General features: G+C 54.0%; 1 protein-coding gene across 3 annotated transcripts in view; it reads left to right on the forward strand.

Annotated features, from left to right (window-relative positions):
- Positions 1–3,819: 3,819 nt before the first annotated feature.
- Positions 3,820–27,871, forward strand: part of DGKZ (diacylglycerol kinase zeta) — a 107,635-nt gene continuing 83,583 nt past the window's right edge. Inside the window, exon 1 of one of the 3 annotated variants that reach the window (XM_048853203.2) lies at positions 3,820–4,096. In XM_048853203.2, the coding sequence (XP_048709160.1) occupies positions 3,843–4,096 (254 nt within the window). In that variant the 5' untranslated portion in view covers positions 3,820–3,842. Of the gene's footprint in view, positions 4,097–24,342; positions 24,650–27,871 lie in introns of those variants that run through there. The other 2 variants (XM_048853205.2, XM_048853208.2) reach the window with 2 other exon arrangements.

A 27,871-nucleotide genomic window follows, 5' to 3' on the forward strand; every position in this document is an offset into this window, starting at 1 on the left:
GACCACCCCTGGACCTCCCACCCCTGACTGCCCCCATCCACCACTCCCCTCTCATTCCTGACTACCCCCACAGGACCACTGCCTCATCCAACCCCCCTGTTCCCCGCCCTCTTGCAGCTCAGAAAATAAGTGCCTGTGAAAGAGGCAGATTTTCCTGAAAAGGGGGGAGGTATATCTCAGGGTGGCTGACACTCTAACTAAAGTAAGTCCAGCTCCCCTGTGCAACAGAGGCTTCCCCTCCCAGTTGGATCAGTTAAGGTGAGGCTAAAAAGAGTTGGAGGGAGGGGGGAGAGACTGGGTGAGAGGGCCGGGAAGCTGGAGAAAGTGAAACCTTAAAATGCAAGGGGTGAGCTGAGAAACTGGTTTGTTTGGATGGACAATAAAGCTGCCTGAATGAGAATGGGGGTGTGGCAGTGAGGCGAAGTGCAGCTTGTTACAGCCTGCAGGCCAGGCATTGTCTCAGCTTGTGTGGGTTCCGTGTGCTGCTTTTGAGCTCTCCAGGCCCCACTGCCTCACGCCTCTTTTCTTGTAGCATTTGGGATCAGTTATCATGTCTCCACAGTCCAAGCACTGCCCAGCCTTCATAAGCTTCATTCTGGACGGGGTGACTTCCCTTGCTTGGCAAATTCTGATTTTTGTCCAGGGTGAATTCTGGGGCTTCCAGTAGCCTCTCGCTGTTTTATATCTTTCCCAGATTCCAATCCCTATCTGGTCCCTTATCAGGGACTCTGCACCCCAAACTTGCAAGACTGGCTCTGCAGCCTTGGAGCAGTCACAAACTCCCCAGTGGTTCCACTTTGCTCTGCTTGAAAACCTCTCTCTTGCGTTTCATTTTGGCATGGAGTGCACAGTACTGCTCAAATCTCTGTAATGCGCTTTCATAGTTCACTGACTATGCTTCACATGCTTCAGAACCAGCTATTAGGAATATAAGGCAACCTTCTGACTATCTCCCTTTTTGCTGGCACCCATTGCTTGCAGATACAGAGTGGGGAGGGGCAGGGTGTAAACCTCCTGTTGTTTTCTGTGTATCCAGAGAGTTAATTCTGGAGCAGTTCAGAGTCCCCATTCTTCCACTCAGGGTATTTCTTAGGTCCTTGCTACTCCTGCTCCCATGTGGGGTTCAGTGATCACTAAGTGCTTATGATGCTTGCAGAGAGCTGCTTTTCTCTGGGTCCGGTTCTAGCTGGCTGACTGTGCATAGCAACAGGAGCTTCCCAGCGCCCCATCTCTGGACTCTCTTCTCGGGGAAGTTCTGCCCTTAAAGGCACAGTCTCAAATACCACATAAGCAAAGGGTAATGCATGAAGCTGAGTAAACCCCGAGTCAAGGTCAAGACTCAGTAATACTGGACTCTTCCTGACTGATCTGAAAGATGATGGGTGAACAGCATAGATTATATCAACCTGGGAGGAGCCATGAACTCCAGTGAAGACAGAAAAGCACCTGAGAGGCAAATGAGAGATGCAGGCCACAAACAGCAAGGTGAGACTCAGCCTGGGGAAATGCAGCTGGAGAAAAATGACCTGAGGTGTGGGGCAGAAAACGGGATAGTAGTTTGCAACGATATGGCCACGAAACACCGGTGAAATTCTTGAGCTGGGTACTCAAAGGCCTCAGTCCCAGAGCAGGAAGGGGTTAGTCATCCTCTGGCGAGACCTCACCTGGGATACCATGTTGAGCCCTGTGGACCTCTGTACCAAAAAAATGGCCCTTTCTTCCATTGTGCTGCAATACTGTAGGGAGCAATAAACCATAAAACAATCACACATCAATGCAAGCAGGAAACACACTGCACAACACACAGTCGGCTCTCAGCCCAGCTGGCAAACAAAGAATGCACTGACTTTGTCAGGGACAGAGAATGTCTGCAACTTTTGGGTGTTAATTCCACCCAGAGAATGTAGCTTGGGAAAAGCTGATGATCAACTGGAGGGAATCCAGAGAAGAGGAACAAAATGTATTTGGGGGCTGGTGGAGCTGACTCATGCACAGAGAGAGAAGAGCTGCGTGTTGGGAGCTTGGCTATGTGACAAGTCACGACTACGTGGGTGGGGTGGGTGGAGCTGGGCTTGATCACTGTGCAGAGCATCTGTAAGGTGTAAACCCCAAGCAAGGGAAGAACAAGGGGGAAATGTCACAAGTGATACTTAAGGCTGGACAAAGTTCTGGCAACTAGACTGGAGGGTCCTGTCCTGGTCCCTGAGGATGGGGATGGGCTTTTCTAGCTTGTGTTTGCATGATCCTCCATTCTGCATTTGGACCAGGAGTGGGCGTGGGAGCACCTCATGTCACTCTCCAGCAAGCACTCTCAGACACATGCTGATGAGCTCTGTTCACCCCCTTTGGCTGGAAGGCCAGTGAAGCCAATGGGGTTGAGGGAGGAAGAAGGCAAGGGTGGGAGCTCCTGGGATTGGAAAGAGCCTTCGCAGGTGGGAGACAAACTCAGGCTGATTCCCGTGCTGTTGCAGCAGGGCTGCCCTGGGTACCAACTGAGAGGTGATGATGGGGAGTGAGAATGGCACTCACTGGGGTGAGTGGCATCAATGAGGGGAGTAGGACCAGGGCAGCAAGGAGCGACTGCAACCAGCAGGAGAAGGAGAGATGGCCAGGGAGGCACTTTCTGCTCCGGGGTCTGGACACGAGGGAGACACACGGCAAGTCCTCAGATGACCAGGGATGCGAAATTACTTTTCATCAAAAAGAGACAAGCAGGAGCTGAGGCTGGGGCTGGGGCTGGGGCTGGGGCTGGCGCTGGGGCTGGTCCTGAGCCTGAGAGAAGGAGAGTCACTGAAACAGCATGGACCTACCTACCACTGGGCATTCACCTCCACACACACACAGGGTGAAGCCCTGCCCTGGGCATGCTGCACACCACAGCCCCACCCCACGTCAGAGCCTAGAGCAGTGCAACTCTTCGTAACTCTTTGGCAGCCGTGTGCAGCTTTTCAGGCCAATCAAATCTCACTGCGTGTGAATTTGCATGTCTTGGTAACTTGACTGGGCAGCTAGCTCAATGAGGAGAGACTGAGCCAGAATGGTATGTCAGTCAGAGGGGGAGCCCTGGCTGAGAGCAGTGAGGGCTGTGCAGTCTTCCCAGGTCTCTGCACCTCTCTGGGCTCCACAGGGGTATGTGCCAGTTTCGGAGTGTCTCTAGGTGACACTGCGCTCCGGTGAAGCATTAGCACAGCCCCTTTCCCCCTCCCTCTGTGCGTTGTCTGTCTTCTGGCTGCTGCAGGAGCTGTGCACAGGCACCTTGCTCTTTTTTGCTTCTGAGTTTGGCTGCTGTTGGAGGAGACACGGAGGTCCCTGGTGACTCAGCCCTGACCCCTTCTCCCAGCAGCGGAAGAGCTGGGCTGCCCTTCTCCTGGTGGGAGCTGTGCTCTTCACGGCTGTGTTGCCTCCCTGGATCCCTGTTTCTAATCAGGACTGTTTCTTGTTCACCCTCCTCGCCTTCATCCTCCTGCCTTTGCTGGGCCAAGCAGATCTCAGCCAAGGAGCTCAGCCGTGCCTGGGTTTCCCCCATCCAGACTGTTCCGGTTTGCTTTTTGCTGACCACTCTCCAAGGGGCAGAGGAGACAGAGTGAGGCTGAATTGCAGATTCTGAGCTGCGTTAACCATCCAGCCAGGAAGCTGATAAATAAGATTGGCAAAAAGTTGGACTGTTTTTTTTTTCTTCCCAGGAAACTCAAGCCACCCCAGGAACCTCACTGGGGCCCTAGAGAGGGAAGTGGGGTGTAGCATCACCGTGGGGCTGGACTGAGCATACCAGGCAGCGTGCACAGAAGGAGCAGGACTCTTCTGGGAAGGTGTCCAGTTGGATATTCATATCACCGCTGGGAATGGCTGAAGCACCCCGTAGCTGGAGAGGCTGCGTGTCAGCCAGAGAGGATGGGGGGACCAAGGGAAACCCCCAAGGGGCGGCAAGAGAAGGGAGTGTAGGACTGATGCCTCCTGCAGGCCTCCAACTGTACCAGGACTTGGACTCTCAATTGGACGAGATGAGAGGAGTCAGAGAGGCAGACAGCCCAGCTGCAAGGGCACAGATGGAGGAGCAGTTCCTGAACCTGGCCTTCAGAAAGCAGCTGTCCTACAGGTAGGAGCCTCCCCCTCTCTGCACCACTTTGGGGCTAATGCAAACCTAGTGATGGAAGCTTCCCCGGCCAGTCCTGGGAACCTTCACGGCTCCCCTGCTCCCTTCACAGCAGCAGGGAGCTGCAAAACAGTGTCAGCCCTTCACTGCAGGAGCGTGTGGGACCTTCTACGCAACAGAAGCTTCTTTTCCCATCCCTGATTCCTGAGGTCATCTCCTGGGGTAACAGAGAGATGTGCTTGTGCCCCAATGTGTGTGACTCTGGGGGCACCTGCTGACCCCCCCTCACTGACCCATGTCTGCGTGGGGTTATTTTACACAAGAGGCTGTGGGAGCTGAGCCCTGGTGTACCTGTCCCATTGAGGGACCTTGTTCCAAATTGCTGTGAGTGGGGAGAGTCACCACTGCCAAGAGAGAGGGTGGTGGTGAGGGGTGTCTCTTGGTTCAATAGCTGGTAACCTGTATTCTCACTGACCTGGGCCTTTCGGCTCTTTCCTCCATCATGCTTGTCACTTTAAATTTCCCCCACAGTCTGGTACTAGGGCCAGGCTGCTACTTGCCCCAGACTTTCTGGCCCCTGTGCCTCTGTCTGACCTCAGCAATCCTGGGAAGTACAGATCAAATAGGGGCCCCCCACAACCTCTGCCCAGGGAAAACAGTCCCTCCCTCGGACTGTTTCCCCACTACTATCCCTACAGCCCCTCTCCCGCTTCTCCTCTAACTGCCCCCTCCTGCTTCCCTTCTTCTCTATCCATGGGGCTATGGCTTTTCCAGGCCCTTCCATAGCAGGGTAGGCCCCACACATCTGCACAGCTGCCTCCTGAGGACACTGGAATGGCTGTCGCGGAGTGTGGGGGAGTCCAGGCCCTGCACCCCTCTTCCTGGGATCCACTGAGACTCTCAGCCAGCCAGTAAAACAGAAGGTTTATTGGACAACAGGAACACAGTCCACAACAGAGCTTGTGGGTACAACCAGGACCCCTCAATCACGTCCTTCTGGGGGAGCAGGGAGCTTAGACCCCAGCCCTGGGGTTCCCTGTGTTCCTCTCCCCAGCCTCCCAAACTGCCAACTAAACCCACCCACCAGGTTCCCTGCTGCAGCCTCTGTTCACATTCCTGGGCAGAGGTGTTACCTCCCCCTCCCCCTCCTGGCTCAGGTGACAGGCTCTCAGGTCTCCCATCCCCAGGGCACATTCCCAGGTCAACACTCCCCCCTCCCTGCTGAGTCACATCGTCACATCTCTCCCCCCTTCGAGACTGAACTGAGCGGGGTCACTGTGACCAGTGACCTGGGGAAGTTCGGGGCCCCCTCTCCGGGACAGCGCATCCGCTATCAGGTTGGCACTTCCCTTCACGTGGACCACGTCCATGTCGTAATCCTGCAGGAGCAGGCTCCATCTCAGGAGCTTGGCGTTGGCTCCTTTCATCTGGTGCAGCCAGGTCAGGGGAGAGTGGTCGGTGTAGACGGTGAAGTGTCGCCCGAAGAGATAGGGCTCTAGTTTCTTGAGGGCCCACACCATGGCCAGGCACTCCTTCTCGATGGCTGCGTAGTGTTGCTCCCGGGGTAGCAACTTCTTGCTCAGGTACACGATGGGGTGTCTCTCCCCCTTTTCATCCTCCTGCATTAACACCGCCCCCAGTCCCGTGTCGGAGGCGTCGGTGAACACCACAAAGGCCTTGTCAAAGTCCGGGTTCGCCAGAACTGGGCCACTGACCAGAGCCTCCTTCAGCGCCCGGAAAGCCACCTGGCACTGCTCGGTCCAGACCACCTTGTCTGGCTTCCCCTTCTTGCATAGCTCAGTGATGGGGGTGGCTATGGCGCTAAAGTGGGGCACAAATCTTCGGTAGTATCCTGCCATCCCAATAAAGGCTTGGACCTGCTTTTTGGTGTGGGGAGCGGGCCAGTCTCTGATCACCTCCACCTTGGCTGGTTCCGGCTTTAGGCGGCCGCTCCCCACCCGATGGCCCAGGTAAGACACTTCCGCCATCCCCACCTTGCACTTCTCCGCTTTTACAGTCAGCCCAGCCCCCTGGAGTCGGTCCAGCACTTGTCTAACCTGGGACACGTGGTCCTCCCAGGTCTGGCTAAAGACACAGATGTCATCAATATACGCCACGGCAAAACTCTCCATCCCCCTCAGGAGCTGGTCCACCAGGCGCTGGAAGGTGGCCGGCGCTCCCTTGAGGCCGAAAGGCAGGGTCAGGAACTCATAGAGCCCCAGAGGGGTGATAAAGGCCGATTTCAGTCGGGCATCTGCATCCAGCGGCACTTGCCAGTAGCCCTTTGTAAGGTCCATGGTGGTGAGGTACCGAGCTCCTCCCAGTTTGTCTAGGAGCTCGTCCGGCCTGGGCATGGGGTAGGCATCAGATACAGTGATGGCATTGAGCTTCCGATAGTCCACGCAGAACCGGACCGACCCGTCCTTTTTGGGGACCAGCACCACCGGCGAGGCCCAAGGGCTGGCCGATGGCTGGATCACCCCCAAAGCCAGCATGTCCCGGACCTCTCTTTCCAGGTCCTGAGCAGTTTTCCCTGTGACTCGGAAGGGGGAGCATCTTATCGGCGGGTGCGACCCTGTCTGCACCCGGTGGACAGTCAGATTAGTGCGTCCAGGCTGGTTGGAAAACAGCTGTCGGTACGGATGCAGCACCCCCCTGACCTCAGCTTGCTGGGCAGGGGTTAGCTGATCCGAGAGGGGGATTGTTTCCAGGGGGGAACCAGCTCTGGTCCCAGGGAATAGATCTACTAAAGGGTCATCTCCCTGCTCTTCCCACTGTCCACACACGGCCAACACCACATTCCCCCTGGCATAATATGGCTTCATCATATTCACATGGTACACCCGGCGGTGGTGCGCCCGGTTCGACAGCTCCACCACATAGTTTACCTCATTGAGCTGCTTGACGACCTTGAAAGGGCCCTCCCAGGCGGCCTGTAGTTTGTTCTTTCTAACAGGGATGAGAACCATCACCGGATCCCCGGTGGCGTAGGCACGGGCCCTTGCCGTGCGGTCATACCAGACCTTCTGCTTCTTCTGGGCTCTGGCCAGATTCTCCCTGGCCAGGCCCATGAGATCAGCCAGTCTCTCTCGGAAGATCAGGACATACTCCACCACTGACTCTCCATCGGGAGTGGCCTTCCCCTCCCACTCGTCTCTCATCAGGTCCAGGGGGCCCCTCACCCTCCTTCCATATAACAGTTCGAAAGGCGAAAATCCGGTAGACTCCTGGGGCACCTCCCTGTACGCGAACAGCAGGTGAGGTAAGTACTTGTCCCAATCCTGCGGGTGCTGGTGCATAAAGGTTTTCAGCATCATCTTTAGCGTCCCGTTAAACCTCTCCACCAGCCCGTTGGACTGGGGGTGATAAGCTGAGGCCCAGTCGTGCCGGACCCCACATTTCTCCCACAAGCACCGGAGCAGGGCCGACATGAAGTTGGAGCCTTGGTCTGTCAAGACTTCCTTGGGGAACCCCACTCGGCTGAAAATGGTCAGGAGCGCATCGGCCACGGTGTCTGCTTCAATGGAAGCTAAGGGCACTGCCTCGGGGTAGCGGGTGGCAAAATCTACCACCACCAGAATGTATTTCTTCCCCGACCGGGTCGTCTTGCTGAGAGGCCCCACGATGTCCATGGCCACCTTCTGGAAAGGCTCCTCTATGATGGGCAAAGGTCTCAAAGCCGCTTTCCCCTTGTCCCGGGCCTTCCCCACCCTCTGACAGGGGTCACAGGACCGGCAATACTGCCGGACCGTGGTAAAGACCCCGGGCCAGTAAAAGTTCTGTAGCAACCTCTGCCGGGTGCGCCGGATTCCCTGGTGCCCTGCGAGGGGGATGTCATGGGCCAGGTACAGGAGCTTGCGGCGATACTTCTGGGGGACCACCAGCTGCCTCCTGATCCCACAGGACTCTACTTCCCTTGTGGGAGCCCATTCTCGGTACAGGAACCCCTTCTCCCACAGGAACCTCTCCTGGCAGCCTCTCCTCATGGTCCGTACCACCCTGAGGTCGGCCAGGTCCCTGAGCTTCCGCAAGGAGGGATCTTTCCTCAACTCGGCCTGGAACTCAGCAGCTGGGGAAGGGATGGGGCCCGGTTCCCCCTCAGTGGCCAGGTCTGAGGCCTCAGCCTCTCTGAGCCGTGCCCCTCGGCCCTCCCTTCCCACCAGGGTAGGGTCCTGCGCCTCCGGTGCGGTACCCTCCCCGAGGTCAGGGAGCAGTGGCCCTCGCCGGCTCTGGCTACGGGTCACAACCAGGGCGGTCTGGGGCTTGCTTGGCCAGTCCTCTAGGTCTCCCCCCATCAAAACTTCAGTGGGCAAATGGTGGTGTACCCCCACATCCTTGGGGCCCTCCTTGGCCCCCCATTTCAGGTGTACCCTTGCCACGGGCACCTTAAATGGGGTCCCGCCCACCCCTGTCAGGGTCAGGTAGGTGTTGGGCACCACCCGATCTGGGGCCACCACCTCGGGCCGGGCCAGCGTCACCTCCGCGCCCGTATCCCAGTATCCATTGACCTTCCTCCCATCCACCTCCAGGGGAACAAGGCACTCTCTCCGGAGGGACAGCCCCGCGCCCACCCTGTAAACTGAGCGCCCTGAGTCCAGAGCCTCCAGCCCTCTGGTGGAGCTGGCCTGGGGTACTCTTCCCTCCTGAGCAGGTGGTAAACTGGTAGGCCCCCTTTCCTGGGTCGTCTGCCCCTCGTCCAGCTGGGTCCCTACCCAATTAACCCTGGGTAGGTTGGGTCTGCTCAGTTTGTCCCTGAGCCCAGGGCACTGGGACCGTATGTGGCCTCTCTGGCCACAGTGATAGCAGCTCAGGTCACGTTGGTCCCCTCGAGCGGGTCGGAGGGGCCCGACGCCAGGCGTTCCCCTTGGGAGGGGGTTCTCCCTATTTCCCCGCTGGGAGGCCCCCTGGTGACTCTCTCTCTGCATCGGGGGGGGCCTGTTCTTTTGGGACTCCTCCCGGCTACCCCCTGACCGACTGTTCACAAACTCGTCGGCCAGCTGCCCTGCGTGCTGGGGGTTCTCGAGCTTTTTGTCCACCAACCACAGCCTCAGGTCGGAAGGGCACTGTTCATACAGTTGCTCCAGTACAATTAGGTCAAGCAGGTCCTCTTTAGCTCGGGCCCCAGCTGTCCACTTGCGGGCATACCCCTGCATCCGGTTGGCCAGTTGTAGGTAGGTGACCTCAGGCGTTTTACGCTGACTCCGGAACCTTCTCCGGTACATCTCGGGGGTCAGCCCAAACTCACGGAGCAGGGCCTGTTTGAACAGTTCATAGTCCCCTGCCTCCGGCCCTGTCATCCGGCTGTACACCTCCACGGCTTTGGGGTCCAGTAAGGGGGTGAGAAACTGGAGCCTGTCTGCAGGGTCAACCCTGTGCAGCTCACAGGCATTCTCAAAGGCCGTCAGGAAGCTATCTATGTCCTCCCCCTCCTTACGCTGGGCCAGGAAGCACTTATCAAAGTTCCTTGCAGTCTTGGGTCCCCCCTCACTCACCACAGCCGGGGCCCCACTGCTCTTCAGCCTGGCCAGCTCCAGTTCATGCTGTCTTTGTTTCTCCTTCTCCTGACGCTCCCTCTCCTTCTCCTGACGCTCCCTCTCCTTCTCCTGACGCTCCCTCTCCTTCTCCTCCTGCTCATGTTGACGTTGTTTCTCCTTCTCCTCCTGCTCATGTTGACGTTGTTTCTCCTTCTCCTCCTGCTCATGTTGACGTTGTTTCTCCTCATGTTGACGTTGTTTTTCATGATCCTCCAGCTCCCTCATTTTCATCTCCCTCTCCCATTCCAGCCACCTCCGCTCCAGGGATGGGGAGCTCCGCCGGGAGGATCCCCTGCTGGGTGCTGGGGTCAGGGTGCCCTCGGTATTCACTGGGCTTCCCCCAACCCCTCCCCCAGGCATAGGTAGGAAGGGTCTCGGGATGTCCTCGGCAGCAGTCTGACCCCTCCCAGCCCGGTCAGGCCCCGGGGCCCACGCTGCGTCTGCCGGGCGGCTCCCCTCAGGGACAGGGATCGGGTCATCCAAGCGATCCCTCTCCTCCAACTGGGCAATCAGTTGTTCCTTGGTGGACCTCCCGATGCGCAGCCCCCTCTGCCTGCACAGCTCCACCAGGTCACTCTTAAGGCGTTTAGCGTACATCTCCCTGCTGGCCACTCGCAGGCCGGGCAGCTTCCCACGGTTTCCAGGAAAAGCCCTTAGTGTGCCAGTCCTTCTTGAGGTCACCACCTCTTTGCCAGGGTCGAGCTACAGACTCCTCCGCCCCTGGGACCGCTCGCTGCAATCCCCCGGGGGACCCTGTTACTGCAAAAGTCTTTCTCTCTGGTCACACATTCCCAGGGGTTAGCCGCCCCCCGAAACCGTCTCTCTCTGAATCTTCAGCACGCCTGGTCCCCGTCAATTCCCCTTCGTTTTACTGTTCCCCAGTCACTTACTGCAGGAAGCGCCGTTCACGGGGTGCAGTAGATCCCACCGCTGCCACCAGTTGTCGCGGAGTGTGGGGGAGTCCAGGCCCTGCACCCCTCTTCCTGGGATCCACTGAGACTCTCAGCCAGCCAGTAAAACAGAAGGTTTATTGGACAACAGGAACACAGTCCACAACAGAGCTTGTGGGTACAACCAGGACCCCTCAATCACGTCCTTCTGGGGGAGCAGGGAGCTTAGACCCCAGCCCTGGGGTTCCCTGTGTTCCTCTCCCCAGCCTCCCAAACTGCCAACTAAACCCACCCACCAGGTTCCCTGCTGCAGCCTCTGTTCACATTCCTGGGCAGAGGTGTTACCTCCCCCTCCCCCTCCTGGCTCAGGTGACAGGCTCTCAGGTCTCCCATCCCCAGGGCACATTCCCAGGTCAACACTCCCCCCTCCCTGCTGAGTCACATCGTCACAATGGCCTTGGCAGTTACTTTGCCCTCCGTGGTGCCATTTTCCTCCCTCTCCTCGTTGTTAGGCTCTCCTGGTCTGAGCTGAGAAATTGTTCTTCCTCTCCCACTTGTCTCCCACAAGGTCAGTGGGCCTCAGCTGCAGCCAGCCTGGGAGCTCAAAACCCCTGAGCAGTGATAGGGCGCTGAGGGAGCTGATGCTGGTTCTCTAGGTCTGGCCTGGGAAACCTTCTGAAGCACGTTGTTGCAAAGGGACCCAATGTGGAATGATGTGCTCCCTGCATGGCTCTTCTTCCATTGAGTTTGCTCTGCTCCCCATTCCCCCATCCTCTACACCCAAGAAAAGTTATCCGGGGGGAGGGATGGCGTTCTTGCTACTCTTCATGGCCCCTAATGAGGCTGCCGACTTCTGTGAGCTGTTGCCACACACATCCCCTGTCTGGATACCTAGTTGAGTTTTTATTCCTGAGTAGCTCCAGCCTCCTGTCTAGGGCTCTACTCATGTCTTGGTGCCTCCAGTAGCTCAGACTCCATTCTCCCTCCTCCAGGAGGTGAAGGAAGGGCTGGGGCCTGATTGTCCTCTCTCACCATTTGAACCCTGGTGTAACGCCATTGATCTCTATGCAATCGCGCCTCAGTCTTACTGGTGTAAATGAGAAGAGACACACGATCTAGCACTGCTTGCCCTGAGTAGGATGGGGCACATACAATACGGACTTTGGGATGCTTAGACTCTGTGGGATTGGGTCAAAAGGGGAAAGGCTTGCTTTCCTGTGAGCTGGCTTGGATAACCGATCCCACTGAATCCTGCATTCTCCCCTGGGCTCTGTGTGATAGATTATTCATCAGGGGGGCCTGATGAGTCACAGGGGGCCTGATGAGTCACAGAGTCTGCCCTGCTGCGCTCAGAGTCTAAATATCTTAGGCAAAGGAGACATGCAGAGTAGAGGGCTGGTCCTGTGATTAGGATGCTCACTTAGGCCTGAGGCGACCTGGGTTCAGTTCTCTGCTTTGCCACAGGCTTCCTATATGACCTTGGGCAAGTCACTTGATTTCTTTGTGCCTCAGTTCCCTGTGGAGATATTAGCACTTCCCTACCTCAGAGGGATGTGATGAGGCTAAATGCGATAAAGATTGTAAGGCACTCAAATACTGCCCTAACGGGAAGGTCATGCAGGTACCTTAGAAAGACAGATAATCTGGCAACCTTCTGCTAGGAGCTGACCAAACTCAGCTGGTTGCTAGTCCCTGAGTGGGGAAAAGGGGTGTCCCAATCCTGCATGGACAGACCCCTCCCCACGATGTTACTGGGTCTGGATCTCTGGGTCCCCCACATACTCACAAAAATGTCTTATTGGGAGGTGCAGCAGGCTGCATGGTTTGGACCATGGGGATGATTTGCCTTAGTTTGGTGCTTTGTCAGCTGCTTTAAAATGTTTCTGCCCTGCCATCAGCGAGAGTGAGGGCTTATCATGCACAGTGGAGGGCACAGAGCAGGATTTTCCTTTCTTAGCTGTTTTCCTCCAGATGTGCATGAACGGATTAGCTGGCTGCAATTATCCCAAACTCCCCAGGGGAGGAATGGAACATATTGCAACCTAATTTACTCAGCCTGGACATGTTCCAGCTCTAATATTTCTGGGGGTCACTTTCATCCCTCTATGCCAGACCTGATCTCCTTCCACTTACAGCTCTACTGATACTCCTCAATCCTGACCTGCAGAGCCCCTGCTGCTCTTCCAGTCCCGGGTCCCATACAGCTCTGCAGATGCCCCTTGTTCTGACGCCCAGCACCAGGGCTCTTTGGAAGAAACTCTGCCCGTGGTACTGAATTTTACGGTGTTTCCTTGAAGGTGATGGGTTGACAGGGCATTCAGAACTAGAGAGATCTCACTTGTACCCTGATCAGGCTTTGGACCCAGCTGCCGGGACATTATCGCCTCTCCTGTGCGGTGGTTAGGAGGAGCTGCTTATACCATCCTTGATTGCTGGCATCTGAGCAAAAACAGGATGGTGGTGCTGTGGCGGGAAAGTATCTCAAAGCAGGATGGTGCCCAAGGGGTCCTGTGAAGCCACCAGGCCTGGCTGGTCCCTAGGGACAGCGTGGAACAGGTGCGGGTATTTATTCCATTATGATATACTGGATTAAGAGGTCAACGCTGGGTGAGGTGGGGACATGATGGAGCCTGTGGCTGCTGGCAGGCTAGAGAGCTGCAGGCAGCATGTAGCCCTTGCTCTCTTCTCCCCTATGCTCAGCCCTAGACAAGGGCAGCCCTGCGTGTTGCACTTGAGCACCCCCTTTGGCCATTGCTCAGTCATGGTGTAAGACTTGGTAGGTGCTTACCCAAGGCCTTAGATGTGGGAGGGTGCAGAGGGCTCTTGGGGTAGCTGCTGAGTGTGGACACTGCTGTGCAGCACGGTCTCCTCCGTGCGTCCAGGACCGGATTAACCTTTTGTGGGCCCAGCACCAAACTTATTTATGGGGCCCCCATGGGGGCAATGGAGCATGGCACAGGGGGGGTTGGTCCCCAGAGTAAGGGGCCAGCCAGGGGCAATATGGCATGGCAGGGGTGGCCCCGCTCTGCCCAGACCAGTGCGAGGGTACTATTTACAAACCAGTAGTTGCCAGACGCACGATGGCCCGCCTGGCCCTGTGCTGCCAGCATGCCCCTTCCCCACGGGAGTGGGTCCATTCCGTGCCACACAGCCCCCCCTACCCAACACAGGAACCCTCCCTTCTTCTCCCCCCGATTCCCTACGGCCAAAGCCCCCCCGGACCCGCTATGCCCAGTGCCCCCACCAGACCCTGCCACAAATGCACAGCACCCTGCACAGAACCCCCACTCCCTACTGCCCCAACACACAGAGATCTTCCCCGCCCCCTCACAGCACAGCACCCACCCCAGGCACTCCAGAGACGCACTCCCCTACGCCCTGCCTCCCGGCCCCACTCACCAGCCCTGCTGGGAGGTGACTGTGTCTGCCAGGCTGAGCCACCAGGGCTGGTCCCAGGGCGGGAATCGCTCCATCCATCACCCAGCCAAGCCCCCCACACTAACTGGCCGGGACTGGCCAGGCTTCTGCATCAGTCCCAGGCGGCTCAGCATCAGGGAGGTAGGTGGGACCCCACAGGTGGTAGGAAGCAGAGACTGCCCGGAGCCAGAGGTGCACTGGGCTCTGACCAGGAGGCAGAAAGAAGCTGGAGGGTGAGGCCAGGGGGCGGAGAGGAGCCCTTGGCCAGCCGGTGGGCAGGCCGAGAGAAGCAAGTGGTGGACGGGGAGCGGGGAGTCAGTGGGCTGGTGGGGTCTCAGGGCACAGTGCAAGTGGAGCAGGCCGGGGCCCCTTCTGAGCACGGGCCCGCTCCAGGGCGCCATTGTAAACCCAGCATTGCATGCATCACACCGCTCAAAGCAGATCTCATACTATGTGGGGGCGCACTGGCCAGCGGAAAAAACGGGGTTTCTGAGCCCCTACCTGCTGGCATCACTAGCTTGCCCAGCGCCTGCTGTGGCCCCGTTAGCCAGCACGAGGGAGAAGTGACATCAGTCATTATGTAAAGGGTTTGAAATGAGAAGAAATGATATTTTAAGCCTCCGGATATTCAGTGCCTTCCAGAAATAGCTGTGTGGTTAAGGAGTGGTGGAACGGGGGCTCAGTGCACAGATTATAGTTAGTGCTCCCCGCAGCAGGTTTGTCCCAGCCCTGCTAATGATGCTAAATTATGCCACAACCTCACTGGCTCAGGGACAACTGCCCCCCCCTGGGAAAATGCCTCCAAAGCACCAGCCATTCTTGCTGCCTCTGCCACCACGGTAGGAGGCTGAGCAGGTGCCTGATGTTAATGCCTGACTCTCTGACAGTCACTCATGCTGTGACTCTGGGCAACACTTCGGCCAAAATGGACAAAGTAAGGGACATAATGTTAGGCTCAAATCCCCTTTTATTTAGGCAGTTCTGCTGAAGTGGGCTGGTTTTCCAAGGTGCGAGGCACCTGCTGCTCCCAGGCCTGGCAGCAGCAATCCGGAGTGCTTGGCTGCGGTGAGAATCAGGCCATTTACCAGATTGAGTGCCTCATTTTAGACCTGTACGGCTGACTGTATTGGGCCACACTCTGTCCTGCACTCACACCTAGACAAGCCCCCAAAGGGGAACCCTCCCTGGCTCACTGGCCCAGGTAGCCCTGCAGAGGAAGTGACACATTCGGATTCACCTGTTACACTGGCTGAGTCAATAATCATCCCCTTGGTGCCAGGGAATCAGAGACTCCCCCAGAAGACACATGGCAAGTGACAAAGCCCCTGGCTGCCTGAAGAGGAACATCCTCTGCTTTCCCCAGCAGAAACCTGGGGGCTGTGTGGCTGGGCTTGGGCCTGTTCCTGCTGCAGCCTCAGGGATCTCAGCAGTTTGGGTTACTCTTGTCTTTGGCACCTCCCCAGAGGTTCCCTGCAGATGCTTGGGATGCAGCTCACAGCATCAGCCTCCCTTCACCATCCCAGCCTCCCAGCTCCTGGGCTGTGCAGGCAGATGGGCATGGGCAGAGACTGGGGGTGCAGGCATGGGAGGGCATTGCCCCCCCCACTGGGTACTTCACAGAGTTGATGCATAGAAGTGGGGGCTCCCAGATTTTGTCAGTTTCCCCACATGGGCTGCATAAGGGGAGGGCAGGAGAGCAGCTCCTGACCCTGGTGGCGGAACTCCAGCATGGGGCCATTTCAGTTTTACTAGCCTTTAAAATAAGAGACGTGTCCCTGAAACACAGACCTCTAAACATAGGGGCCACATGCTAATCACATCGTAGCAAGTGAACATAAGATTTGAGCTGCTTCCCCAGTGTCTCAGTGTACAGCATTGACTGTGTCAAGCCCAGGAGAGTGACCAAGGGAATGTTAAATGTGAGTGGAAGGTGCTTAGGCAGATGGGCAAAGGGGGCAGGCTTTGGCAACGGATTTGTTTGATGTGTGCATTGCATGTGCTGAAGAAAATCATAATTACTGGATAGGGTCTGTTTTGTGCTGAGAAAACAGTTTACGCTTGTTTTATTGAACAGTAACAAAGCCCTCCCATCCCAGGAGAACAGGGTGTATTTCTTTCTAAAAAGGTGACATAGGGAAAGAGAAAAGCTAATCTACCTGTTTTTCTGAAAGACACATATTTTGACACGTTATATAAGGATTTCATTTCAGTTTAGTAACATCAACAACATAGTTACATGAAAGTGCTAGGTTCTGTTTATTCAATAATTTGTTTTTATGCTATGTTGATTTTTAGGTGGTAGCTGGTAAACACAGCAAATAAGTTAAAACAAAAAATGACGGGTGATTAAATAATGAATGAAAATTGCATTTGTGATTTCAAGTACACTGTAACTTAAGTACCACTAACAATCAGTAAATCCGCAGTGAGACCTATGCCTATTATTAATAGTATTAGGACCCTTTCCTCCCCCAAATATAGAAGTCAAACTACGCCTATGCCGCTGGGCCTGTTTGCACTGCATCCCAGAAAGCAAACCGCAGGGGCCCAGAGGTTAGCCAGTGTGACAGCCTGAGGCTAAGCTGCCTCCATGGCTCGGGCTTGTTGTTGCTCATGTGCTCAGGACAGGGAACGTGCTGTGGCTCTTGCAAGGCCAGCAGAGCAGCAGGGAGTGAATCCGTTTCCCTTTTCCTTCTCAACCAGCAGGGCTCCACCTGGGCTCTGGGAGACTCCCCCAAAGGCAGCAGCCAGCTCCAGCACCGACCACCTCAGCTGGCCCAACTGCACACTCAGCAATCCCTAGGTCTTGGACCTCATTTGCTCTAGCAAGGCTGGGGCTAATAGGTCTCATTCCTGCCCTGCCAGACCCTCTCCTCTGGGGCTGCTTGGGCCAGTCAGCCCCTCTGTTCTATCCTGACGCTCTTTGCTGACAGCCTCTTGAGGCAGAGCAGGACCTGCCGCAGCAGCCTCGTGCTTATTTCCTGCAGTGGTCCAACGATGAGTTCTCATCTCCTGCCCTGGTCTCCAGCGTGGCATTAGCCCCACAGGGAGACTGGTAGTGCTGCAGCGTGTCTTCGCCTATGCCTGCTTTGCAGAGAATGAGGCCCCAAGGTGAATCATGGGCCGCTAATGAGGGCTGGAGCTACAGCATCATGGCTTCTCAGCAGGGCCACAGGGATGGCAGGTAGGATGCACCTGATGCTTCTCACAGGCTGTGCCAGGGAGCTAAATATAACCCAGAGCAGTGGGAGGGGGCTGCTTTGCAATGTAAATAGTGAGGGGGGGGAGAGAGCTCTATGGCAGCCTGCTTCACATGCAAAGGGCGGAGTTGAGCCAGGGAGAGCCAGCAAGACCTGCAGAGAAGAGGGAATCTGGAAAGCCAGGGGAGCTGGTTGCATCTGCACCTCTAGTCTCATTCAGCTGTGGCTGGCTCCTGTGCAGCCCAGGGGTTCCAGTTCATTCATTAGCTGCTCTGCTTGCTACGTTGCAAAGAAAAACTATTGAAACACAGTGGTAAATCCAAGGCATCCAAACCCCACAGCAGGCAGCTGATACCAGGATGCTGAGCACAGGAGAGAAACTCTGCCCTGCTCCACTTCTGAGATGCAGCCCATTTGTAAACCCCTCCTGCTGAGCCACTGCCTAATGGCCCCTTTGCAGTTGCTGTGGGATAGACAGATTAAAGGAGCTGCATAGGGCCCTCAGGAGGGTACTCCCAATGGACAAGGCCTTCTGCAGGAGCTGCAGAGATGGTTATGAGCCATGGCAAAAGCCCTTGGGAACAGGATTGGGCTGGGGACAGGAGGAAGTGTGGCCGGGGTGTTCTTGCACCCTGGATTCTCCCCAGAAGCTGCAAGGCACCCAGGCACCTGGGCAGGAGTTAGGGCTCCTGGCAGCCCAAGTGCCTCCACTTTACTCTGTGCCAGGCTGTGTGCCAGCAGTCAGACAAACTACTAGCAGATGCTGTGTACTTGCAGGTGACATCATCTACCTATGGAGGGGACATTTCCCCTTGATCTGAAGTAAGGCCTGGGCTGAAATCAGAATAGGAGCTGCATCTGCGTGGTCAACATACTAATTCCTGTAGCCTCAGCTAGCACATGTTACTGCTCCCTGTATGGGTAACGGGCAGGTAAAGTAAAGGCTTATCCAGACCATTATCTGTTATAAGTGCATGGGATGTGCAGGGTTGGGTTTTATTAATTCATAAAGTTAAACTCAGCAGAACTTGGCCCTTTGTAAACTATCCTATGTTTACACTGAGCCCAATGAACTCCCTTCTCCATCAATTACAAGGTGGTCTAAATCTCTCTCCTTGACTCTGCTGGCTGCATTAGGAACATAATATAATAGCTATCTGGGTAAGGCGGTGCACACCACTGTCCTCTTGTGGATGGAAATATGACTGCTCAGTTGTGTGTCATAGGTAAACAGGTAATGGAGATTCTTCTTTAGCCCATGTGACTTATGGAGCAGGAGCCCCGAGCTCTGCCCCTGCTGCTCTTTGAGAGTCTCTGAGTGGTCTTGCTGTGCAGCTTGTCGACTGTCGTGAAGTCCTGGGTAGCTCAACACCGAGCAGAATGCTGGAGCTGCTGTCATTGAATGTGGGTGTGAGGAAATGAGGTGCAAGAGCACATCAAGTGCACCAGCTCCCAGCAGGGGGGCCGTGTGCGGAAGGGGAGAACAGCTTTTTCCAGCTCAGCCTCTCCTCTAAATCCTGTCTGCTAGCCTTTTAATCACATTAATCGGCTGCACAGAACCACGTAATCAAATTCCCAATTATTCCCACTAAGCTGTGCCTGCAGCTCTTTGACAGAGCCATCCATCTCTGCTTCCCTCTGTGCATCTGGGAGAAAGGGAATGCTGCTGGAAGAGGGTGACGCTCACCGGCACTGCTGTGGCAAAGCTCACGCTTCTGGAGTCCCAGCTGGGTACCGCTGTGGGGAAGCTCCCGCTGCCAGAGTCTCAGCTACGCTCTGACAGGAAGTCCTGGGTAAACTGTTTGCTCCCTGTAGTTCAGATCTCTGAAGAGTTTGGGGAGGTGTCCCTGACTCTCTGTGTTTCCCTGGTTCCACATGGGTAGATGGATTCACTTGCTAATGTGTTCTCCTTCCACCTGCCCTGCTCTAGCTGAATCCTGTCCGTGGGACTGAGGAAGTGGAAAAAATCCAGCCTGTGCTATGTGTCAGGGACTCACTTGGCACATTTACTGCCACTCCTGCTCTGGAGCTCAGTCAGCTTTTTGACCAAGAGTTTGTTCCCCTCTCGGGAGCTGCATAGGGCTAGGCAGGTGCTTCCTGGGCTCAGCAGTCTGAGAGCTCCCAGGCAGGGGCCTCATTTCAGAAAAACGTTGTGGCAAAGTTGTGTCAGAATACAGAACATACGTGATATTCTAGCCTGAAAAGGTGGGAGCAGTGGAAGAGCGTATAGACCTATGAAAAGTCTGGGGGAGGGCAATTCCCATTGGAAACGAGGCCCCTGCTCCCAAATGCATGGGGTAGGAACTGACAGCCCCATTTCCTCCATGTAGGCGCAGGCTGTTTCACACTGAGTGTAGCGCAGGCCCTGGTTTGGGAACGGCTGGCATGCATGAGTTAAGTTGCTCTAAGAGGCAGGTGTGAAGCAAAGAGCTCACTAGGGCTGGCATATGTTGATTCCCTGTCCTCAGCCCTTCCTGCTGCTGGTCACAGTGCAGCCCAGCTTTGGGAATGCAGCAGGTTCAGCCTGATGGGAGGAGGTGTGGTGTGAGTGTGGGTCAGCCTTTCCAGGGAGTCTCCTCTTTCCAGCAGCACCATCCGCTCTGCACCTAGGGAGTTAGGGGGCTGCTTGATTTTCTTGAGCGACCCCCCTTCCCACCAGGCTGTACCCTGCCCCGGGCTTGGTGGTTGCTGTAACTCTAGGGGCTCAGCTCCCAGCCGGGGCTGCAGCACTGAGGAGGGGCAAGCGAGGCTCCTGAGGTAGCCATAGGTGCTGGAACTAGAGGAGCTGCGGGTGCTTCTGCACCCCCTGGCTTGAAGTGGTTTCCATCATATACAGGGTTTACAGTTGGTTCAATGGCTCTCAGCACCCCCACTATACAAATTGTCCCAATCCTCCTGGAGGCAGCGGGCTGCAACCAAGCCTGGCTGCGTGGAGGGCAGGTATGTGCCATTCCTACCACCCTGCTCTAGCCCGGTCCTCCTCTCTTCCCTCCAGGACACATTCCCTGTGCACGCAGCGGAGAACCTTGTGCCATCTGCTGGCAGGCTTCTGGAAGCACAAGTACCATGCTGGCTGGCTGGGGAGCACTGGGGCAAAGAGATCCCGTCTCAGGGCTGCTACAAACTGCCCTGGGTCTGCTGCCTGCCTGCCAGGCTAGGGTGGACACGGCCAGCTGCATGGTAGGGGAGAGTCAGTTAGCAATTTCAGGTCCTCCCGCACGGGTGTTAGTGACACAGGGATGCAGCCTGTCTGTGCTTCCCTGAGTTTTCTGATGGCAGTGTCTGTGAGGGAGTGACAGCAGCAATGATCATCCCAAATCCAGGGCAGAGCAGGTTGGCATACAATCCCTGGTTCTTTTACCCTTGTAACCCTCATTCAGCAAGTCTGGGCTGTGTTAAATCTCTGGACCTGCCTGGTGTGATCTAGGTTTCCTGAAGCCTGAGCAGACTGACCAGGCTGCCTCCGCTCCTGTACTGTTCACCAAAGACTGGCCCAGAGACTCCTTTCTATCATTTATACTATGCCCGGTGTATGCTGGGGCAGGACTTTGGAAGTTCAGAGAGTCTTTCTTGAGGGGATACACATGCAATGTGAATGAGATCCAGTGAGGGACCTTGCTGGAGCATGTTTGTGTTTCCATTAACCTGCCACAGTAGGAACAGGTCGCAAAAGTGCCCAGCATTTCCCTGGATTTATGCAGCCTAAGTAAGTAGGAGCTGCTGGAGGCTATAAAATGTACAGGGAAAGCAGGCTTGTGTTAGCCCTACTATCTAGTTTGTAATGAAAGAGGGGGAATGGGAGGGGGAGGTTACAGAAATGTGAAAGTCTCAAAGAATAGAGGGTTCCTTTGTGTGGCAAGGTCTTGATCAGTGGAACTGGAGTCAGAGGGCCAATGTTCCTTGGATAATGTCTGTAATGGCCAGGGGAATTATCATTCCAAATTCTGGGTCAGAGGCTGACATGCAGTGCTTGGCTCTTCCACCTTTATTCCTGAGGGCATCCTGAGCCAAAAAATTAAAAATTCTGCGCACAGTATTTTAAAATTCTGCACATTTTATTTGCCAAATAAACGTGGAGGCTCCAGCATGTCATTGAGGAGCACAGGCCACTGGCTGCACAGAGCTGGGAGATCACTGTGCAGCTCCCCCGCCACCCTGGACACAGACTCAGTGGGGAGGCTGCACCCAACCCTGACACAGCACAAGGACTGGGCCTGCCCCAGAAACACGCCCCCTCCTCTGTGCTAGGTACACCAGGTGTGGGCAGGAGGACTCATCAAGTCAGGATCCTTAGTGTGGGGGGATCCTGCTGTGGATTGAGAGGGTTCTGTGTGGGGTAATCTGGGTGTGGGCAGCTCAATGGGAGATCCAGGTGCGGGGTGGATCTGGATGCACAGGGGCTTATTGGGGGGTTCTGGGTGCAACGGTAATGGGACTGTGCAGGGGGGTCCAGGTGAAGGTGGTTGGGGCTCAGCGGGGGGGGTCTGGATGTGTGTGAGGGGATAGAGCTTGGCAGGGGGGTCTGGGTGTGGGAGGTTCGGGGGGGTCCAGGTGCCGGGGGTGTGTGGCTTAGTGTGGTGGGGATCCAGATGCGACTGATTGGGGCTCAGTGGGGTGGTGATCTGGGTGCGGGTCGCTTGTCAGGGTTGTCCAGGTGCTGGAGGAGTGGGGCTCATCGTGGAGGTTCTGAGTGTGGGGGGGTGGGGGTGAGGATCGGCAGGAGGGTCTGGGTATGAGGGGTTCTGGCTGCACAGGGGTTAGGTGGATGCGGGAGCAGTTCCCTGTACAGGGATCCCTCTCCCTGAAGCTGAGGAGCGATGGGTGCAGGAATCAGGGTGGTGGTGGGGAGTTTACAGAGCTTCCTGCAGCTGGGGGAGAAATCTGGGGGTGGGGGAAGAGGAAGTCCCATCCTCCCCAGCTCAACCAGGACTAGCAGCTGAGCCGAGCAGGTTAGGGAGCTGAGTCTTCTCCCATCCTGCTGCCTGCACCACAGTGATTTACGTCTCTGCTGGGTGCCCTGGATACCCGAAACATATTGCTGGGGAGGGTCGCGTGAGCACTCTTGTGGCTTCCCCTTGCTTCCCTGACAGAAAGTCATTTTTCTGCGGGGAAGCAAAGAAATCTGTGGGGGACATAAATTCTGCATGTGCGCAGTGGCACAGAATTCCCCCAAGAGTACACCTTGTAACTGTATTCAGCAGGTATGGGCTGTGTTGAGCCTCTGGGCATGTCTGGTGAGATCTAAAGGTTTCCTAAAGCCTGAGCAGATTCAGACTAAGCTGAGTATCCATGTGCTTGTAAAAGTGCTCATTCTTGTCTAGCTCCCACCACATTACACCAGGCAGTCTCGCTTTTCCCTGCTGACGCAGGTGCTGGCTGTGAGTTTAGGTATGTTCAGTCATCATAATAGACATGTTCAGACATATCAGTCTCATAACAGAATGTGCTTTTGCCATTTCCACGAGGTCTGTAGCTTGTTTTTCCCGGCTTTCTTCTCAACTGCCTATGCTACTGTAACGATGTTGGCTTTGGTGGGACCCAACTGAGAGTACCAATTCAGGACAAATTGCTTAAAGCAGGGCAGTTACAGCCTAAGCCTGGGGTTCCTTTGCACACCAAGGCAAACCAAGCCAGCCAAACAGAGAAGACTTCAGTTTTACCCCACTGGCTAACCACAAGTCACACAAGCAATTTCCTTAGACATTCCAGTTTCCTAGTATCACCACCAGTGCCACTCATGGGGATGAATGGTTATGAAAACCAATACCCCAGTAAAAGAAAAAAGGTTCTCCCGATCCCAAAGGACCAAGCCCCCGACGCAGTTCAATATGCAAATTAGATCTTACCCACAAATCATGCTGTTGCCAATCCTTTAGAATCTAAAATCTAAAGGTTTATTCATAAAAGGAAAAAGATATAGATGAGAGCTAGAACTGGTTAAATTGAATCAATTACATAGAATAATGGCAAAGTTCTTGGTTCAGGCTTGCAGCAGCGATGGAATAAACTGCAGGTTCAAATCAAGTCTCTGGAGTACATCCACAGCTGGGATGGGTCTTTCAGTCCTTTGTTCAGAGCTTCAGTTTGTAGCAAAGACCCTCCAGAGGCAAGAAGCAGGATTGAAGACAAGATGGAGATGAGACATCAGCCTTTTATAGTCTCTTGCCATGTGGTCTTTGCTTTCTTTGTCCTAAGGACACCCTATCCAGCACATGGCATAGAAAAACCTTAGAGTTCTGTCCACAGGCAGGTCCCTGCATACCTTGCTGAGTCACAAGGTGTGTCTGCTGTCTCTCAGTGGGTCAATTGTATGGCTGATGGTCCTTAATGGGCCATCAAGCAGGGTAGGCAGAGCTGACACCAACTTGTCTGGGGTATCACCCAGAAGCATAGCATAAGTTTGAAATACAGACAGTATAGAGCCAATATTCATAACTTCAACTACAAAAACAATACACATATACAGATAGCATAATTATAACCAGCAAATCATAACCGTCCCACGACAACCTTTGTACAATATTTGCTGTAAATATATAACAGTGGTTGCAACAGTGATCTATACGGTTATAGATTCTGTCAATAACATCACACTGCCACTGCCAGAGACTGACTCAGTGTTAGTTAGTGCTGTTTTGGAGTGAGAATGGGGTAGCTGCAATAAGACGGATTGAGTAGCTGTGCTTGTGACAGCTATGAGTTTTTCTGTGTACTGTCCCTTTAAATACTTCAGGTCTCTCTCTGCCTGTCTTGAGCAGCTGCCATTTTATATGACTGTATGATGGGGGGGAGAGAGACACCCTATGCTCTGCCTTGGAGACTTTACTCTTGTGCTTTCTTGTTTTGTTGGTCCCTTAATTTGTGGTGAAATTTACTGGATCTGAAAGGTGCTGGGATCCCACTGGTGGGTGCGATATAAGAACCTGGATAGATGAAACATTCCCAAGCATGGGGAATACAACTGTCCCTACAGCATGTATTGTGGGCTACCTACTGTGTCTCAGTCAATCCTGAGTCCAGGCAGGCGGTGGCCTGGGGTGCCATTCAGTGCATTTGCTACTGAGGCTGCCTCTTTTGGGGTGTCTGGCTGATCTGAGGTGCTTTGCCCTTTCTCCGTCCCAGAGTCTTGTTTCCTCTTGCCTGGGATGGAGTAGAGGCTTCTCTGGACAGGCTTCTGGGCATCCCAGCTCTGCAAAGGAACTTAGCTTATGGTGTGGGCTGTCCGGTGCTGGAGCATTGTTTAGCGAGGTGAAGCAACAGCTTTAGCTGCGCTTTCAGGAAGTGCAGAAAGAGGAACCAGGTGAAGAGAATGAACAAAGCCACTAGTCCCCTACGATTCTGATGGCAGAGAGCTGGCAAGAAACTGCCCGTGGAATGACTCCAAAACTCAACCACAGGGGGAAGCAGGAGAGTGAACCCAGGCTGCTGTGAGGAGCACCTGCCTGCACTGCAGCAGATGTGGCGGCACCAGTCATGGGACGTCCCCCAAAGCCTACCAGAGGCCACAGATACAAGGTACCCACTGTGCCTGGGTCTCTGCTCATTTTCTCTTGCTTGCTGGGCTGATGCCCTCTGCTTCTAATGCTGACAGCAGCCACTTATATCTTACCTTGAGGGGGAAGGTTTCTTTGGGGCTTGCCGTGTTCCCAGATCCTTGCCTGTAATCCCCTTCCCTTATCCCAATGCCTGTGGTCGGGTATTGAGATTTCCTGGCTCTAACATTCAATGGGTGTCTACCTATGTAGTCAGTTTGTTCCTGCATCTGATTCCATTAGCACATGGAGCATGTCGTGTGTCCTGCTGGGAAAGGGGTGGGGGAGAGGGTCATAAGACTGTCTACCCTCCCCCCGAACCCCCGAGTCTGCTGGAAATGGGTTGTGGATGAAGCTCCTTAACTCCTGCCTAGAAAAGGTTGTGGGGACACCCAGACTAAGCATTTCCCAGGGGTGCCTGGCCCACAATGACAAACCCACCCCTCACCCTCATCTCTAGCAGGGGATCTTCCCCTTCCAGCCTTTACACACTGAGCCCTCAGCCTGACTTTGCCTAATTCAGGGAGAGACACTGAGCTCATAGGGCCCTACCTCACTTCCAAAGTTACTTTCTTTCTGTGCAAAAAGGATTGGCAGCTCCCATTGCCAGGAAACAGGTTTCCTTGGTGAAATCAACATCTCCATTATTAAACCTAACTCTAAAACCTCGGTTTCAGAGTAGCAGGCGTGTTAGTCTGTATTCGCAAAAATAAAAGGAGGATTTGTGGCGCCTTAGAGACTAACAACCTCGGTGTGTCCTCAGGGATGTTGATCTACGGAGCAGGCCAGCACGTTTAAAGCTTTCGATTAGGGCTGTTGATTAATCGCAGTTAACTCACACAATTAACTTAAAAAAATTAACGGTGATTAATTGCACAGTTAAACAATCGAATACCAATTGAAATGTATTAAATATTTTGGATGTTTTTCTACCTTTTCAAATATATTGATTTCTATTACAACATAAAATACAAAGTGTACACTGCTCACGTTATATTATTATTTTTATTACAAATATTGCACTGTAAAATGATAAATAAAATAAAACTTGTTTGTCTTAGTGATTGGGTGAACAAGAAGTAGGACTGAGTTGACTTGTAACCTCTAAAGTTTTACATTGTTTTGCTTTTGAGTGCAGTTATGTAACAAAAAAAATCTACATTTGTGAGTTACACTTTCACAATAAAGAGATTGCACTGGAGTACTTGTCTGAGGTGAATTGAAAAATACTATTTCTTTTGTTTTGTTACAGTGGAAATATTTGTGATAAAAAATAAATATAAAGAGAGGACTGCACACTTTTTATTCTGTGTTGTAACTGAAATCAATATATTTGAAAATGTAGAAAACATCCAAAAATATTTAAATAAATGGTATTCTTTATTGTTTAACAGTGCGATAAATCACGATTAATTTTTTAATTGCTTGACAGCCCTACTTGCTATTTCAAAGTTCATGAGGAAAACATTTGAGCACCTGGGAGAAAACAGAAAGACCTTCGACGTGTGGAATAAGCTTGACGCTGACTTGGAAATGGATAGAGGGGATTAAACCCAAGTCCACTGTACAACCCCATCCTGGGGAGATGCTGTCTCCAGCTCTGCAGCAACCCTGGGGTCTGCGTCTGACCTTTTAGTAGCGTTGCTACTGCTTGTTCTGACAGTTGAGAGTTATAGGCTTGAATTGTGGGTGTATGAGTGAGGCAGCAAAAGGAAGGGGCTTGGAGCCTGAAAGGTTGTGGGGGTAGGAGATGCTGAGGGAGGGCAGTCTGGGGGAATGATAGATTCTGAGGCAGCTATGTGAGCTCAGCCTATGTCTCTCCCTGGGGTAAGCATTAGCTGGGCTGGTCTCTCATTCCCAACCACCAAGGAGATGGGGAGGGATTTTGACTCTGAATAAAATGCAGTGACCTGAAATCAGTAATAATGGAGAATGTAGTAAGGGGAGTTTCCAGCAAGCTCTTGGGCTGCCCTGAGATCCTGTTCCCACAAGCTTAGGTGCAGAATGGGAGGAAGCCTGTTTGGCTACTAGCCCATCCTGTGTCTGTGGTGTTGCTGCCCATTCTTCCACAGAAAACAGGAGCATGTGGCTAGGGCTGGCCAAGCAGCAGGTAACAATCCTGCATGCACAAGGCTGGAGTAGGTGATGTAACAGGTCTTTCTAGCCATACAGAATAAGAGACACTGCAATTCAGAACTTGTGCACAGGATATTGCTGGAGCTTGGTGCAAAGGGGGCAAATAGTGCTGGAGAGCAGAGCATGGTGAGTGATGTAATTTTACAGCTCTCTGCTTCTTGCAAAGATCTTGCCATTTAGCACGTATGATATGGCCACAACATACTGCTAGGCTAGAGAATACTGGGGGTGGGGGAATAGTGCTTACTGTTTGTCACAGGAACATATTGCTGCCTGTGTGGTGGTTTGGACAAGGAAATAAGCAACCCGCCTGGCTTCTGCCTTTCCTGGAATCATCCGTCTGCTGAGGAACTTGAGAACTAATGTGTCCAGGTCTCTGTGTGGCACGTGGGGGATAAAGAGAGAAGTGGACAGGGAGCATGGGGTCGCTTTTAAGGACAGTCCCTGCCATGTCTCTGGGGCTTTCTGAATTGCTGTGTGCCAAGGGAGCTGATTTTAGGGCCTAAACAGCTGTTGGGGACACACCCAGGGAAAATTCAGATGGTTCCTTTGGGGAGATGCACAGTCAAGAATCTGGCCTCACTTGCCCTTTGCTTTGATTTTATTATCATCGTTATGTGTATCCAGAGGCCCTAATCAGCATTGGGCATCATTGAGCTGGACACTACATTAACACAATGCTGCCCAGAAGGGCTCACAGTCCAATTTTAAACAGGATGCTACTGTGAGTGTAACAAAAGAGGGAAGGGGAAGCTCTCTTGTTTTTGAGTTTGGGCAGCAGCTTCCTGCTGAGAGAGGGAGTGTGAGCGACACTACTTTACTTCCTGAGCTGACAGGCTGCACTGGGAGGGGGCTCAGCACATACAGGTCCCTGCACTCTAAGGTGCTGAACACACAGTTGAGGGGCTGGATCTCTTGAGTTTAATTCTGGCCCTGACAATGGTGCCCTACATGATCTTGGCAGGTCTCTTCCCCTCTCTGCCTCTGTTTTCCCATCTGTAACATGGGGGACATGGTCCTGGCCCTCTTGGCAGAGGGATTGTGAGGCTTCAGGAGTTAGTAGTGTCTG

The sequence above is a fragment of the Caretta caretta genome, chromosome 6, assembly GCF_965140235.1.
Source record: "Caretta caretta isolate rCarCar2 chromosome 6, rCarCar1.hap1, whole genome shotgun sequence".
NCBI classification, from domain to species: domain Eukaryota; kingdom Metazoa; phylum Chordata; order Testudines; family Cheloniidae; genus Caretta; species Caretta caretta.